General features: G+C 57.2%; 1 protein-coding gene across 3 annotated transcripts in view; it reads left to right on the forward strand.

The window, feature by feature from the left end:
- The window catches only part of RAPGEF3 (Rap guanine nucleotide exchange factor 3), a 28835-nt gene continuing 11956 nt past the window's right edge, over positions 1-16879 (forward strand). The window contains exons 1-12 of one of the 3 annotated variants that reach the window (XM_004428932.3): positions 6261-6448; positions 7393-7443; positions 7898-8110; positions 13783-13836; positions 13921-14027; positions 14208-14329; positions 14479-14647; positions 15247-15331; positions 15636-15696; positions 15803-15879; positions 16072-16218; positions 16736-16848. In XM_004428932.3, coding sequence (XP_004428989.1) covers positions 7438-7443; positions 7898-8110; positions 13783-13836; positions 13921-14027; positions 14208-14329; positions 14479-14647; positions 15247-15331; positions 15636-15696; positions 15803-15879; positions 16072-16218; positions 16736-16848 — 1154 coding nt within the window. In that variant the 5' untranslated portion in view covers positions 6261-6448; positions 7393-7437. Of the gene's footprint in view, positions 83-6260; positions 6449-7392; positions 7444-7897; positions 8111-13782; positions 13837-13920; positions 14028-14207; positions 14330-14478; positions 14648-15246; positions 15332-15635; positions 15697-15802; positions 15880-16071; positions 16219-16735; positions 16849-16879 lie in introns of those variants that run through there. The other 2 variants (XM_087442500.1, XM_087442502.1) reach the window with 2 other exon arrangements.

Here is a 16879-nt window from a genome sequence, read left to right on the forward strand (position 1 = left end):
GAGCATCAGAGGCAGCGAAGTGAGTAGAGGAGGAACGTGTGTGTGCAACTTCCATCTCCTGACCCGAACCCCACAGTCACAGGTACCTACTCCAATTCTCTTTTCCCTTCCACTGTGGGGTTGTTGTTGGGGGTCGGGGGAGAGGTAAAGCCTGCAATTAACCTCTCCATGGACTTGCACCTGGTGCTGTGGGGGGTGAGAGGATGCTAAGCTGAGAGCAGGAGGAGAGGTCAGTAACTCTTGCTAAAGGACAATAAATGACAAAGCCTGGCATGAGGATTAGTACATATTTGTCCTTTAGATTTTAATGTGGGGATTGGATTCATTGAATGAGAAAGTCACCAGGAGGCTTGATTGGTACACGCAGATCTCCCCCTCGCCCAGCTGCAAGGGCCCTGGTGAAGTACAGGGACTACAAATAAGGCTGTCACCTGTGCCTAGTCCAGAGCATGGGACCCAGGAACAGCACCCTAGAGAGGTTCAAGCGGCCACATCTGAGGGGGCTTCCTGGAGGAGGAAGGGGAGGGATTAAAGATGGACTGAGGCAGTGCGAGGAATGGAGAACTGGGTGGAAAGGGATCAGAGAGAAAGACAGATAGAGGGAGCCGTGGGGGAGGTGAAAAGGACCCATGGCAGGATGGGGGGGGGCGGGAGACTCGGGCCGGCCCCGCGGCTTAGCAGTTAAGTGAGCGCTCTCTGCTACTGGCGGCCTGGGTTCGGACCCCGGGCGCGCACCGACGCACCGCTTCTCTGGCCATGCTGAGGCTGCGTCCCACATACAGCAACTAGAAGGATGTGCAACTATGACATACAACTATCTACTGGGGCTTTGGGGAAGGAAAAAAAAAGAAGGAGGATTGGCAATAGATGTTAGCTCAGAGCCGGTCTTCCTCAGCAAAAAAAAAAAAAGAGGAGGATTAGCATGGATGTTAGCTCAGCGCTGATCTTCCTCACTAAATAAATAAGTAAATAAATAAAAGGAGAGGGGGAGACTGGTTTACCTATTTAACTCCGAAACCTCTCTTGAGGCCCAGGGCCTCTGTACCCAAGGCCCCAACTGTGCAAGGCGTGCAGCCTTGAGCAAAGCAAGGCCAGCTTCTGCTCTCCGGAGGCTTTCGTTCTCTTGGAGGAGGAATCAGTAATAATTAGGCAATGATTTAATTTCTGTTGTGGTGAGTGCCAGGCATGTGGCAGGGAAATAGGGCCCTGCAGGGGGGGACCCTGACACAGGCTGGGTCTCTGTGGGGGAGGAGAACCAGGTTGGGGGGCGGCAGCAGGTGAGAAGCCACTGCTTTGCCTGGCATTGAGGGGCCCAGCAGGCACCCACCCTCAGCTAAGGCCTGAGGAGCCTGGGGCCTGGGGAGAACTGAAGCTTAGATGAGGGGAAATGAGGGGAAATGCAGAGTCCGGTGGGAAGTCTGAGCAGCTGGTGTCTGCCTCTCCATCCTGGAGGCCAAGACTGATACCAGGAAAGGAGGGAGCTACCGGCTGTCTCTCAGGCAGAACTGCAGACTTCCTCTCCCTTTTCCGTTTCCCTCTCTGGACCTCATTTCTCTCTGTGTCCCTCTCTGGACTCCATCTTTGCAGCCTCCCCTGGGCTTTCACTGTGTCCTCTCTGGAGGGAGGAGATGGGCAGTGGGGCTGGTGTCCAGAAGTCTTTGGATTGTTCAGCTTCCTCTCTGGCCCCAACACTTCCCGAGTGGGATTTGGGGCAGGATTGGGGTCTGCTCTGATGCTAGGAAGGGGCTTCTCTCTCTGGCCTGCTTGCCTGATTACCCACCTCCTTGCCCCCACCTCAGCCAGTGCTCTGAATCCAGATAGAACCAGGCATCTCATGAGCAGGGACCAGGGCCCTACTAGGACCCCTGCCTCAGGCTCCTGCAGTGCCCTTGCCAAGTCCCTAAAACAGGAGGGCAAAGTGGGTGCAGTTTGAGTCCTGAACAGAGGCCGTGGACCCAGGATGGGTTGGAAGATGGGAGCCCTTGAGATTAGGGTTTTGGGAAGGCTGGGGATGTTGGGAAGAGGGAAGGGGAGGAGGTCGTGTGTGTGTCAGCCCGGGGAGAGGCTAGGAATGGTGTAGGTGGGGATAAAGGCAAGTGCAGACTGGGAGCTGGGACAGGAGTACAGGGGTGAGGGCAAAGGAGAGACGCTTCGAGCCTGAGGGCAAGTGGCCACAACTGGCCTGGAGCTGCCATTTCAGAACACTGATCACTCAAGTTCAGAGGCAGTGTCTGCTGGCCATACACACACACACACACATCCGTTGAGAAGCAGAAGCTGGAGGGAGAAAGCAGCTGCTAATTTATGTGCATTCATATAATCCCAAATCTGCCTGGCAGGCAGGCCTGTTTCCCTCCCTTCAGCACAGCTCCAGACCTGCCCCTGCCTTCTCTCCTGCTCTCCCAGCCTCTCCTTACCCTCCGGCCACCACCGTCACCACCACAGGCCTGTTCAGTTATTATTTCCTTGCCCCTGTCACACGTAGGTAGCTTGAGCACCAGCCAGAAGAATGTGCCTCCAGAAAAATGTGGGGTCCCTGCCCTCGGTCAGCTCCCCACTGGTCCCCAGCCTTGTCCAGCCCTGTGAACCTCCCTCCAGTGTGCCTACCTCCCCCACTTAGAGAAGGCAGGAGCCCGTCTCTGCTCTGCCTCCCTGCTCCACCACTGTCATAAGTGGTTCACTAGTGACTGGCTGTGACCTGCTAGTCCTGGGAAGGTTTGGCTCAGTGCCCATCAGCGTTCCAGCTCCCTGCCTCTGCCCCCACCCCAGGAATGGGCAGGGAGGAGATGGGGGAACTGAACTGGAACCACCCTTGGGGGAAGGAGCCCAGGCAAGCATCCGAGGACCTTAAATCTTCCAGAGTCAGGAGGTAGAGCCCACATGTGGGTACCTGGGCTCTCTTCTCAGTCCCTCTCCATTGCCGGTCAACCATGGACAAAATAGAATGCCAGGGGTGCTGAGGGAGGCTGCAGCAGGCCCAGGACCCAGGCACAGCCCTGACATCTTCTGGTCTCCAAGCTGGGCCTTTTCTGCAGCCCCACTGGAGCCTGTTAGTTAAAACTTCCTCCAACCTCCCACTCTCCACCCAACCAACCAACCTCAAATGACACAGCTGAGATTTGTGAGCAATGTTTGCAGCACAGAAGGAGAAAAGAGTAGGGGACAAGGAAGCAGTGAGGAGGGACGGAGATGGAACAAAATGCCCTGAAAATGAACTGGGAAACCAGCCCTTCTCCCTTCAACCCTGCCCTTTGTATAGGCCCTCAGCAGGCACCAGCTCACTTCCCAGTTCCCATTCATTTCATTTCCACCCAAAATCACTTAGTGCCTACCTTATGCCAGACTCTGTGCTGTGTAGGGAGGCCTGACCAAGTTAGTGTGCTAGGGGCATAAAAGAAAATTCCACTAGACTCTGTGGTCCTGAAGCCCATTATCTGCTCGGTTTTAGATCTCCAGTTTCCAGCAGAGTTCCGGCACTTAACAATAGATGTTGAATGAATTAAAGATTCTGTGGCATTGCATAGGAAGGACTGAGGAAGGCAAGGTTGATCAGGGAGGCAGTACAATGTAGTGGTTTGGCGGATGGGCTCTGTAGTCAGACCACCTGAGTCTGGCTCTATCAAACTCAGCTGTGTGCCCTTGGGCAAATTACTTCACTTCTCTGTGCCTTCAGTGTCCTCACTTGCAAATAGGGATTGTTCTGAGGATTAAAAGTTGATGTCTATAAAATGACAAATATAGTACCCCGCACAGTGAGCGCTGGAAGAGATCATCCTTGGGCTAGAGGATGGAGTGGGGATGGGGCACACTGGGTGAATGCACCAGATTACTCACTGGTTGAATCAACCAGACTTGGTGGCTGATTGGATGTGGGAGAAGAAGGGACCGAGGTATCAGGTTCCTTGCTTAGGCAGTGGTGGCGCTCCTGGAGCAGGGAGCTGAGAGAGGCAGGGCAGGGGGAGGGGCAGGCTGGCGTGGGAAGGGAGTTTTAGACCAGCCTAGTGAGAGGCACCTGTGAAGACCCAGAAAGCTGTGGGCTGCACAAGTGTAGAGCTCAGCAAAGAAGCCTGGGTGTGAGGAACTCAGCCCAGGGTCAAAGCCAGGGGCTGGGAAGCCCTCCTTACCCATTCACCCTGCTCCACTATCCCTTGGGGGCCTCTGCAGTGCCCTGCCACCTGCCTGAAGGGAATGGGGCAGAGTGGGAGGAGGTCCATGCCTGGCGGAGAGCTCCTTGGATGGGTAGACTGCGTCAAGGGACCCTGCTCTTCAGCTTCCATTATCTGCCTCTTCCTTCCCTACCTCTGGAGCCTGTGCCCCCAGGTGTGCAGGAAATGACTCTGGATGTGGGCTTTTCCACCTTCGTGGGAACTGTCAGTATATTTGAGAGGCAGGATTGCAGAGTGCACACAGGATCCTAACTACTCACTGCTCCACATCTTCCTAGTTGTGGGACCTTTGGCACATCATTTAACCTTTTCATGTCAGCTTCCTCATCTATAAAATGGGATAACAATGATATCTACCTCATAGGGTTGTTGTAATGATTAAATCAGTGCCTATATATAAAGTATCAAGAACGGGGCCTGGTGCATGTTATCTACTGTTATTATTATTTATCTGCCCTAACACACCTGCCAGGCATCTAATGACAGTCAGGGAGGGTGAAGGCTGCACCAGGGCTTGGTGTGATTATCCCCAAGATGACTCACCATCTGGCTTGAGATGTCTTCCTCAGACACACTCCCCTCGTTCCCTGCCTCCTCCAGGCCTCCAGCTCAATCAAATATCTACTGAACTGTCATTCCACTGGTCAGTCCCCACCAGGGGATCCTGAGAAGGAAAAACTGGCCCCATCATCTGCCCTGGCAGGAGGTGGGGGGCTTGCCTGCCAGTTCTAAGAGTGAGACACCTGGAAGGCCCAATCCCGATGGTCCCCCCTGGCTACCAGTGGACAGGCGATCACCGCAGGCCATCGTCTCAGTCTCCCAGGAGAGGGGGAATGAGAAAGAGACGTGACAAAAGAAAGGAAAGGATGGAGTATGTTGAGGGGGGGACAGAGATGGCAGAAAGTGGGTTTGGAACACTTTCATTTTCACCGATTTGAATGACTTTCTTTGGATCCTTATACCTTCTCCCCCCCACACACACACATGCTCAATTTCCCTGTCTGTAGCTTCCTCTCTTAGGCATATCATCCAGGTTAGAAGGATGAATATGATGTATACACAATGCAGTATAGCATGGGGGTTAAGCGGAACCAAGCAACCTGGGTTCAAGGCCTAGCTCCACCATTTACTAGCTGTGTGACCTTGGCAAGCTACTTCATACCTCTGAGCCTCAGTTTCCCCATCTGTAAAGTGAGAATACCAGTAGTACTACTTCATAGGGCAGTGGCAGAGATTAAATACCTGTGAAGCACTTGGAACAGTGCCAGGCTCTCACAGGCTACAGTGGCCTGCGCAGAGGTCTGCAGGTGCCCAGCCGTCCAGCCTCACTCCCTGCTCCTTTTCCACATGCTCAAAGTAGGCGCAGAAATGGGGGACCCCTTTCTGACCCCACTGCATCTCTGGAAGCTCCTCTGCAAGAACCTCTAGACCAGGTCACTGGCCCCAGCAACCTGAAACTTCAATCCGTGCCCCCTCCCCCACCCCAACTCCTCCTCCTCGCTCTTCCCCGTGCACACCTGTGCCGCCCAGCCTGTTACTCTTCCCTGCCAATATCCAAGCTCTTCTTCCTCCTTTCAAATTCCCAGAAGTCGGGCGGGTGGGTTTGGGCCTGGGGCCAGATTCATTCTCAGCTCCCCTCCTTCCCTGAAGGGGCATTCAGAACTCCACCACCCTTTTCCAAAGTGTGGACACAGCAGATAACCCAAGAGGGTGTTTGTTCAAAATAACAGATTTTTCCATTTCATGCCAATAAGACTGAATCTGAATTTGGGTGGATGGAATTTGCTTAAAAGCTCCCGGGAAGATTTTTTTATACACATTAAAATTGAGATTTTAATCACAATTAAACCCCACCCCATCCCCAACTCCAAGAAAATAATCATCAGTGGAAGTGGGGGCTCAGGCGTCCCAGCGCAGGGGGGATGGGTTGTTAGTGATGTCTTTCCCAATCCAGGCAGGCTCAGCAGCAAAGGGGGAGGGGAAGAGATGGGCAAAAAGGGAGCGAGTCCTAGACAGCTGGGGGCGGGGCGTGCGCCTCCCTCCAAAACTCGCATTCACGTCCTGGGCAATTACGGGGCCGCGGGAGCCTCTGTCCTCCAGTCACTGTCTCTCCGTCTTCTCAGAAGCAGGAATGGGGCGAAGAGGGCGGCGCTGGGCCACCTGCGCAGTGGTGGAAACTGAGGCCCCGGGAGGAGACCGGCCTTGGGGCTGAGCCCGCACAGAAGGCTGGAATCCTAGGGCTCCCTCCACCCGCGGGGTCTCCGGGAAGCGCGCGGCGCGAGGTGTGGCCCTCTAAAACCCTCTCTTTTCGAAGCTCAGCCCCAACTCCAGCCCCATCCGTCCCGAGTGCAGTCCTTCCTCACCAGCCTCAATTTCCCTGCCTGCGCCCGGTGTGTGTGTACGGCCGGGATTAGGGGGATGGGGGGAGTGTAGGGAGCGCAACGGTGGGAGGCTCGGCGGCGGGATTCCCCACGGGAAAGCAGCCCAGTCCCTCCCCCGGGCAGTCGAGACCCTGAACCGAAACAGGAGGCAGGACGCCCCTGGCCGGGAAGCGGCCCCAGCCCGGATTTCCCTCCCGGGTGGGGCCGCAATGACTCACCCCCTTCCCCCTTCCCCCGGTTTCCTTGTTTGCATTTCTCCTCCCGGCCACGTGGCGGCCGGTGGAGCCACTCAGCGCCCCTATCCCGCCACCCTGGCCGCTGCGCCCCGCGCGCACACCCCAGAGCCGCTCCTGCCCGCTGGGCATTCTGAGGGCGCCGGATCGTGCCCGCGCCGCATACCCCCGAGTCCGGACTCCACCCCTGCCGGTGCTCGTCTCCTCCCCTACGCCCTCCTCTACCGTGAGGCCGGGCGCCTCCTCCCCGCCCCCTCCGCGGTCCGGGGAGGGGAAGGGGGCGGGCAGCGCAGGGGGTGTGACAGCTCCCGCCCGGACCAGTGCCAGCTGCAGCCTCGCTTGAGCGCCCGGTGCCAGCTGGCTGTTTCGTCTGGGACGGAGGCGGAGGCTCGGGGCTCCTTGTCTCTGGGGGGGGACTCCCCCCCACGCCCCCAGCCCTCCACCCACCCAAGAGGAGCCTCTCCAGCCAGCCCTGCCTCTGGCTCCCTTGGCAGCCGGTCCAGCTAGGAATTGGCCCTGATCGCTGCGCCTGGGACTTAGAGCCCGCACCCCTCCAGGATCCCCCTATCAGAGCTGACTGGGGGCTCACTGGCCCCCCCACCCCACCCCCAGCTTTTTGCTAGAGCCTGCACTGGCTGTGTGAGCTTGAGAAGGAACATGAAGGTGGGTAAGGTGGGGGGGGGGAGGAGGAGCGGGAGGAAGCTGACACTGTGGGGAGTTTGGGTAGGAGAGAGAGGGTTGGTCAGGGGTGAGGGAGGAGAGGACAAGAGGGGTTTGAGCTGAAGCTGCATTTCTGGGGGATCCAGTGAGTCCATAGCCTCATACTGGGAGGGGTGGAGATCCCTGAGGGGACATGGGCAGTGGGGTGGGGCAGAAGTCCAAAGAAGACTGGGAAGAAGGGCTCCATCTCTGGTGCGCCAGCTGGAGACCCCTAAGTGCGCCAGACTAGCAGGCCCCCGTGAAGGTCTTCCTGTCCCTCCCCCGGCTTCTGGCAGGGTTGCAGCACTTGGCCTGACCAGTCCAGAGGACTCTAAGGAAGTGGTTCTGCCTGGGGCAGTTATGCCCTGGTCCAGCTGCCCCAGCCCCATGGCTGTCCGCCTTCTTCCCCTTGTCACAGGTTGGCTGGCCAGGTGAGAGCCGCTGGCAGCTGGGCCTGGCTGTGGAGGACAGCCCAGCTCTGGGAGCACCGCCGGTGGGAGGCCTCCCGGACGTGGTGCCGGAGGGGACGCTGCTCAACATGGTCCTGAGGAGGATGCACCGGCCCCGAAGCTGCTCCTACCAGCTGCTGCTGGAGCACCAGCGCCCCAGCCGCATCCAGGGGCTTCGCTGGGTGAGTGCCAGTTGCCTGCCTGGGCCAGGGCCAGGAGCCAGGGCTGGAGGGGGGCCTGGATCGGGAGCACAGGCATGCTGCTGGTGGCCCAGCTTGATCTGGGGGCGTAGGGGGTACTATCGGCGTGGATGGTGGGTTGGGCAGATTGGCTGCAGTGTGCGTGGGTGCCTCACACAGCTGCGCTGTGTGTGTTTGTGTGCGTGTGGTGCCCAAGTGCCCCCATTTGGGCATGGTGGGGAGAGGAAAGGGATTTGTCATTTATCTGTCACCTGTGTGCCTTGAGTTAGGTGCTTGTGTGTTGTCCAGGTGGAAGGGGGAGGCATATGTGAAACAGTGGGGGCCAGGTCAAGTGGGAGTGAGGTAAGCTTAGTTACTATTCTTGAGACATCACCGTGGCAACATTCTCCTTTAGTGAGCTGCTGAACTGCACCTATTCTGCCTTTCGATCTTGGGGTGAGGTGGTCATGTGAACACTGCATGGCCTCTGGCTTTGGGGGGCTCAGGGAAGGAGTCTGAGAAGTTTGGAGAATCTGAGTTGATTGGAGCCTCTCTGTCAGTGAAGAGCATCTCTGGAGCTGTGAGAATGAAGGAGAGAGCAGGAGGGGAAAGAATGGTGGGGGGGGGGGCAGGGTCCAAATTAGCAGAGAGCTCCCAGCAGCCAACCAGACTTACTAGAGTGACTTCACCTGCTATCGGCAAGTCCCACTGAGTAGAATGACCACCACCTTCTGCCTCCCTCCTCTCCCGACCGCCATTGATATTTACCAAAATACGAGGCTGACTTGAAAAAACCAAGGCCCACCAACGGTGGTGGGGGGAGGGTCCTCCTCGCAATCAGAATGGGGAGGAGAATGTCCGTCCCCAGATCTCCCCCCACCCCTTCCTCCCTGGGTCTTCTTGATAAGGGGCCTCTTGGGCGTGGGTCCTGCTCAAGATGGGGCTCTGGAGGGGCAGAGGAGCTGGTCCCTCTGGGCTTAGTTGTCCCCCCACCTCCTCTGGGTCACTGGCAGTAGCTACTGCTTGGAGCCAGTGGGCTGGAAACCTCCCTCCCTCCTTCCCTCTCAGGCTATAATTACTTGTGCGTTTCCTGTCCCCTTCCCAGCTTGTAGAGGCAAGGTGGGGCGGCGTGGGGGGAAGGTCAGGTGTCAGGACAATGAGGTCACTGGAGGATCCCCTGGGACCCAAAGTCTGGGAGAGGGTGGAGGAGGCCGCCAGGCTGTCTCCTGACTCTCCCTGTCCCCCAGCATTGGAGGGCTGGTGTGTGGTGGGGAGGCAGGAAGGGTGGGAGTGAGGGTTGCTGGAGTGTAATTGGGGTCAAAGGCACAGAAACAAGGCCCCTTCCCTGCCAGGTGGGGGGGCACGTGAGGACTGGTGACTAGATTTTTAGGGCCAGGGGCAGGGGCCACACCCTCTCTGATAGCATCTCTGGGGAATGGGGGTGGGTGGTTTCAGCCCATTGCCTCTGTGTTTCAGAGGCTGTGGGTACCTGTGTAGCTGCACCTCTTGTCTCTGGGTGATGCCTTTGGCCCATGAAGGGCTCACGTGAAGGAACCGGTGCCGGACAGGGAGTATGCACACACAGGGTGACGGGTGGACGTTGTAGGGGAATGGAGCCCAGAGCCCCAGGAGGACAGTGCTGGGAGTTATTCAGACCATACCTACCTCTTGGAAACCCATCAACCTCCTGAGGTCTGAAGAGAGCACTTTCTGTTCCTACAGACCAGGGCAAGAAACAATGAAAGCAGGTTACAGCAGGAGGGCCTGAAGTTAGATGCAGAAAGGACTTACCAACTACAGCAAAGGGGACATTGAAATGGAATGGAAGAACATTTCCTTTGGAAAGCATGGGAGGGAGAGGAGATTGTCTGATGTCTGGGAGCCAACACAGGGATCAATCTATCTAGAGGCAGGGGCGAGATCAGGATGGCCTCTGGTGGGTCCCACGTGCTCAGAGAAGCCTGGGATGCTTCTCTTTGAGGGATTGTTTTGGGGGAGGCGGCTCTATTCTCAAACTCAGAAAACATGCTTTCATCCCATCTGTCCAAATAATGCTAATAGTTGATCCAATACCTATCCCAGGCACTCTTGTAAGAGCTTTACCTTTATCTTGTGAAATAATCTCACAACAGCCCTGTGAGATAGGTACTGATGTCATCATCTCATTTTACAGATGAGAAAACAGAGGCACACAGAGGCTAAGTGACAGGTCCAGGGTTACACAGCTGCTAAGGCACAAAGCTGGGCTTTGGTCCCGGGCAATCTGGCTGATCCTGGCAATCAGGAGAGACTCCAGGCTCGTGATGTACTCTCTCCTGCTGCAGATGGTAACCCTGACACCCCAAAGCATCACTGTGCCCCATGCATCCTTTCCCTGTCCCGCCATGCACAGCCTTGGCCCGAGACCGTAGCTGTGGCCTAAGGGAACTGGTCTGACGGGTCCCCACGTGGCTGTCTGGCTCTGTGCCTGCCCCTCCAGTGCAGCTCTGACACTCAGTGACAGGGAGGGTAAGTGGGGCAGGCCGGTACCAGGGGAGCTAACTAGCACCTCCTCCTCCCCCCAAGTCTTTCCTGTCCAGGCATGAGAGGAGGTGGTGGGTGAGGGCCTTCACCCCGACCCATACCAGCCACTTCCTTCCCACTGAGAACCCCTAAGCTGACCCTCAGGGTCATCAGATCAGGGCCAGGGTCAGCCAAGGTCCATTTCTTGCACTGTATCCACGTAATAGGTGCCCATCATGAAATAACAAAGTTTAATCAAATTACTTAACATGTACTAAGCAGTTACCATAAGCCAGGCCCTGCTTCGAGTGCTTTATATTATGAACTCCTTTGATCATTACCCTATGGGATCGGTATTATTACCATCAACCCCATCTTACAGATGAGGAAACTGAAGCACAGAGAGGTTAATAAGCAGCCCAAGGTCAGACAACCAGCTGGTAATGGGAGAACCAGGATTTGAACCCAGGTGTCTGGCTCTGGAACCCACACACTTGATCCCTGCCCCTGAATAGTACCCCACCCCCATCCTAGGAAGTTCCCAGTGCTGAAACTTTGTTTAAGACAATGCTTCCAAACTTACTTGCTCATGGAACATTCCAGAGGGCGGAATGCCTCTACTCTCTCGACTTCCATGGCACACAGTGGGGAAGCATGGGGTGGGCACCGTGGGCGATGGTAGGGCATGGTGGCTAAGAACACGGGCTTTGGAATCAGCATGGGGTGATCCTGGTGCCCCTGTTTACCAACTCTCAGGGCAGGTTGTATAAGCTCTGAGCATTCTCCTCTCAACTCTGAAATAGAAGACAAACATCTCCGTCCAGGGGCAGCGTTGGTAGCAGAGTTAGTCAATAGGATCTTACATTTCTAAGCAGTTGTGTGACTCTGGGTAAGTTACTTCATCTCTCTGGGCTCCTGCTTTCCTTGGCAAAATGAGAGGATGCCTTCAGGTCTCTTCCTTAGCCCTGATGGGCCAGAGCCCCCATCCTCTGAGCCTTGTGCTCATCCCCTGGGGCAGGACAGGAAATGGTTTAAGCAAGGCCTGCGGATCTGGGATCTGGGTCGTGACCAGCCTGGCCACATGACCTGGCATTTCCCCTCCTGCTGTGCCCTCTGGGGTCAGAATAATACCAGGAAGGGAGTGTGTGCTGGAGCCTGGGTCACGGGCACCAAAAGGAGTTGGGGCACCTGGGCATTTTGACATGAACAACAAGTCATTAGCACTGGGCACTGTTTGTTCTGACACAGGGGGCTGGCTGGGTAGCATTCCTGCCCTTCCTCCTCCTCTGGCTCCTCCTCCTCTTCCTCATTTCCTGTCCTTGAGTCTCCAAGGCTCTGTGTCTGGCACCAGGCTAGGCCTCATGACCGGGGCAGGGATACCCTTGGGACACCTAGAGACTTCCGCCCAGTGCTGGTCCAGGCGCCTACGCACGCCAGACCTCAGGCCTCTGCCTGGCGCACAGTGAGAAGGTGCCAGGACCAGGGAAGGAGGCTCTGGCCCCTGGCCTCATTGTTCCCCACTCCCCCAGCGAGGTCCTCTTCAGGGACCTGAGATGAGAGCAGCTGGGAAAGCAGGAGAGAGCTCCGGTGAGGAGGAGGGGAAGGGAGAGGAGCTGGGCAGGTGTGGCAGGTGGAGTGAGACCAAGAATGTGAGCACTTCAGGGTAGGAACTGAGTTTATTCCTGGCCGTCTGGCGCTCCCAGGTGTGCGTAATTGACTTACACGGGGCACTTCCCCTCAAGACTCTTGCTCCCTCGTAAGTCAAAAGGGGACAGCAAATAGCTGCTCTGCCTGCTTCATATCTGATCCTGTTCCATGTAAGATCAGAGGAAATCATGGAGGTGGTCATGCGTCGTAAACTGTAAAGGGCTCATAGAGGGTAGGGCATCCTGTCCAGAGATGTCCTGTTCTTGGATGCCAGGAAAAGAAGGGCCGTGAGGGGCTTTCATGGCCGATACTCCAGGTCGTACGGGCCCAGGAGTCCTATGGCTCAGTTGATATCCAGGGCAGGGAAACCTTGTTAACCAATGTTTCTACATAAACCCATCTTCCCGAGCCAGACCTATGTGCTGCCAAGTCTTACTCTCACCGGGTTCTGGACTAGTGGCAGCATCTTGAAGGAACAGCGCCTTCCAGCCAGCAGCCGCCCTTGGCCTCACAGATGAGTGCTAATAGCTAACATGTCCGTACAGCTCTCTGCCAGGCATGCTTTAAACATTTGATGTATATTGACTCACGTAATCCTTCCAAAAGCCTGAACTGGTATTGTGAGTGTTTTATAGATTTAACAGACAAGGAAACTGAGGCAGCGAGTGGTTAAGTCCTGTATTTGGGGTCACACTGCTAGTAAGTTGGAATCCAGGAGTCTGGCTCTGGGGTTTGTGTCTTTTGTTTGTTTGTGTTTTTAATAAGGAAGGTTAGCCCTGAGCTAACATCTGTTGCCAATCCTCCTCTTTTTGCTGAGGAAGATTGGCCCTGGGCTAACATCCTGGCCCATTGTCCTCTACTTGATATGTGGGATGCCCGCCACAGCATGGCTTGATAAGCAGTGCCTAGGTCTGCGCCTGGGATCCGAACCTGCGATCCCCGGGCCGCCAAAGTGGAGCACACAAATTTAACCACTACACCACCAGGCCAGCCCCACCGGGGTGTGTGTTTTTAACCAGCTGGTGGCCCCGAAACCCGCAGAGGGCAGGAGACTTGCCCACAGCCATGTGGTTGGGGACAGACCCTGGCTGGGGATCAGGTCTTGCGACCCCAGCCCAGGAGTTTCAGACCTCCCAAGCGGCTCACTTCCTGGCCTCTCACAAGCCTTCTTACCTCATATCCTCATGCTCCTCCAGCTCCATCACACCCCCCTAAACAGGTGCGGGTTCCCTGGCAGCCTGGGCACACCTGGGCCCTGAGTGAGCAGAAGGGGATCTCTGTGGGGAGGCAGTGCTTGGGTCTGGAAGGAAGACAAGGGTCTGGCGAGAGAGTGGCAGGGTGGGAAGAGGTGAGTGCCTGGCGCATGGGGGTACTCAGTGAGTATTTGCTTAATTGTTGAATGAGTGGCTAAATGGATGTGTTTACAGTTGGGATGGGGCAAGAATCAGGGTGATGGGGGAGAGTGGGGTCCAAGAACTGAATTTGAAGCCCGGCCTTCACGTGCACACCCTCCCCTCTGCCCTCAGACGCCACTCACCGACAGCGAGGAGTCCCTGGATTTCAGTGTGAGCCTGGAGCAGGTACAAGCCCGAGGGGTGGAGCTGGGAGGGGGCAGCACGGCCTGGGGGTCAAGGCCTGAGCCAGCTGTGCCCCTCACGCCCCAGGCATCCACGGAGCGGGTGCTCAGGGCTGGGAAGCAGCTGCATCGACATCTCTTGGCCACCTGCCCAAACCTCATCCGTGACCGAAAGTACCACCTGAGGCTCCATCGGTGAGTGGAGGCCTTGCCTGCACCCTCTCTTTACTGTGCCTGTCCCTCTATTCCAGCATCTAGCAGAACTGGGGCTGGGTCCAGGATGGTACCTTGCAGATGGAGAGTTCCTCCCTCTCCCCTGCACCCTCCTACCATTTGATGCTCCTTCTTCTTCCCTGTCCGCTTCGCCTCCCATAGGCAGTGCTGCTCTGGCCGGGAGCTAGTGGACGGGATCTTGGCCCTGGGGCTTGGGTTCCATTCCCGGAGTCAAGCCGTGGGGATCTGCCAGGTGCTGCTGGATGAAGGTGCCCTCTGCCATGGTGAGCGGGAGCCTGGGGTGGGCACCGGGGCTAAGCAGTCCTGGGGAGTGGGCATCGGGGATCAGGAGGGGTGGGCATTGCAGTGGGGGCCTCATACCCACACGGCCTCAATCTCCTCTCCTCTCCCATGTCCGGGCCTCTGCCCCCAGTGAAACACGACTGGACCTTCCAGGACCGAGACACCCAATTCTACCGTTTCCCGGGGCCGGAGCCAGAGCCCGCGGGGCTCCATGAGCTGGAAGAGGAGTTGGTGGAGGCTATGGCCCTGCTCTCCCAGCGGGGGCCTGATGCTCTGCTCACTGTGGCACTTCGAAAGCCGTGAGTTGGGCACCCCGCAAACCCAGGTCCCACGTGGCGCTCAGCCTCTGTGGTTCCGCGGTTTCATCTGTGAGGGGTTCCCTGACTTCTCACTGAGGGAAAGGACCATGGCTGGACCTGAAACCTGAGCTCTGGTCTGCATTCTGCTACAGACTTGCTGTGTGACCTTGAGTCCTCTCTCCTCCGCTGCGCCTGTTCCTTCCTCTGTAATTGAGGGTGTGGGTGTGGGGCAGGTGGCCTCCACAGACACTGCCCACTCTGAGGCGTAGCAGTGGCTGAGAGAGGTGGGCATTGGAGTCTGCAGGCAGGTCTGGGTTCAAATTCCAGTTCCACTGGCTACTAGCTGAGTGACTTTGGGCCCCTCCTTGCCAGCTTTCCTCTTCTGTCAAAGGAGGATGACAATGCCCACGTCATGGGGTTGTTGTGAGGCTGAAATAATGCGTGTGCAGTGCTAGTGTGGTGTCTGGCACGTGGTGTGCACTCGGTGAAGGCTGGCCCATTATTGATCACAGCCATTGCTGAGGCCTGAGCTTGGGGGTGAAATGGCCCCCGCCTGGCCACAATTCATTGTTTGCTTCCTGGCCCTCCTGTGCCTGCAGCCCAGGTCAGCGCACAGATGAGGAGCTGGACCTCATCTTTGAGGAGCTGCTGCACATCAAGGCTGTGGCCCACCTCTCCAACTCGGTCAGTCCCCCGGCCCAGCCCCGCTCTCGCCCTGTGATGGCCAGAAGACACTTCCCTCCCCATCTGTCTAGAGCTTGGACATTTCCACCTACTTTCCTGCCCCCAGCGTCCTTGTCTGACAATCCTCCGGCCTCTCCCAGCCCATGTCCTCCCTTGCTTTGCCTCCTGCGAGTTCTGGGCCACGTGACCCAGCTGCATCTCTGTCCCCCGAGCACTCGTGTCTTATGACCCAACTCCTGACCCCTATCCTGGCCCCTCTTCCCCTGGACTCGTGCCACTGACTCTCCTCTCCCTGCCCCTGCAGGTGAAGCGGGAATTGGCGGCAGTTCTGCTCTTTGAACCACACAGCAAGGCAGGGACTGTGTGTAAGTCAGATGGGACAGGAGGCGGGGCTCCTGGGGCCTGGACGTGGGCAGAGGCCCAGGAGAAGCATGGGTGCCTGGGGGCGTGTCTGACCTGCTCTTCTCTCAGTGTTCAGCCAGGGAGACAAGGGCACCTCATGGTACATTATCTGGAAGGGATCTGTCAACGTGGTGACCCATGGCAAGGTGGGTGTTCCCTCCCTCCTCACCCCTGGGCTGTAACTGCTCCCTCGTCCATGTCCACAGAGCAGTGCCTTTAATGGACCCAAGGCTGCGCATCTCCCAAGTCTCCTCCTGCCCAGTGGGTCTCCCGCTGTGGGTCTGTCCCAGTGATGGCTAGGGGGGCTGGGCTGGGCTGTGACCGAGGCCTGGCTGCAGGGACTGGTGACCACACTGCATGAGGGAGATGACTTTGGACAGCTGGCCCTGGTGAACGATGCACCCCGGGCAGCCACCATTATCCTGCGAGAAGACAACTGTCATTTTCTCCGGGTGGACAAGCAGGACTTCAACCGTATCATCAAGGTGCCGTTGCTGGGGGCGGGGAGGGCAGGGGACGGGAAGGGACACTTCTCTAGAGAAGTGGTGTGGGGCAAGGAGGAGGGACCAGAGAGAGCCTGTAAGGAGCAGGGAGAGGGAGGAGAGGGAGAAGCTTGGAGATGATGGCTGGAGGTGGGAGCACAGCCCTCCAGTGAGCCCCATGAACTCCAGCTCGGAGTGGGAGACCAGGGGGTGGTGGGGTTATGGAGGATGGGGGACTAGGGTGCAAGGGGAGGCAGTGTAATGGAGATTGGGCTCCATGGAGGGAGGCCAGGGAGGGATGGGGCAGAGGAGGGGCAGGCTCAGGCTGCATGATGGGCAGGGGTGGGAATAGGGAGCAGATCCAAAGCTGTGGGCATTGAACAAGATGGGAGAAGGGCTGAGGGTCCTTGTGGGAGCCTTGTGGGGCTCAGGGTCTGGAATAGGGGAGGTCGGGGGAGAGACCCTAGAATGGTGGAAAGGAGTGGTGTGTGCTGAGCCCTGGGTGTGGCTTCTTCTCCAGGATGTGGAAGCAAAGACCATGAGGCTGGAAGAACACGGCAAAGTGGTGTTGGTACTGGAGAGAACCTCTCAGGGAGCCGGCCCTTCTCGGCCCCCAACCCCGGGCAGGAACCGGTAACACACCACCAGGCTCTCTCTTGCCCAC

Source organism: Ceratotherium simum, chromosome 17, assembly GCF_057802395.1.
Source record: "Ceratotherium simum simum isolate JZ-2026a chromosome 17, ASM5780239v1, whole genome shotgun sequence".
NCBI lineage: Eukaryota > Metazoa > Chordata > Mammalia > Perissodactyla > Rhinocerotidae > Ceratotherium > Ceratotherium simum.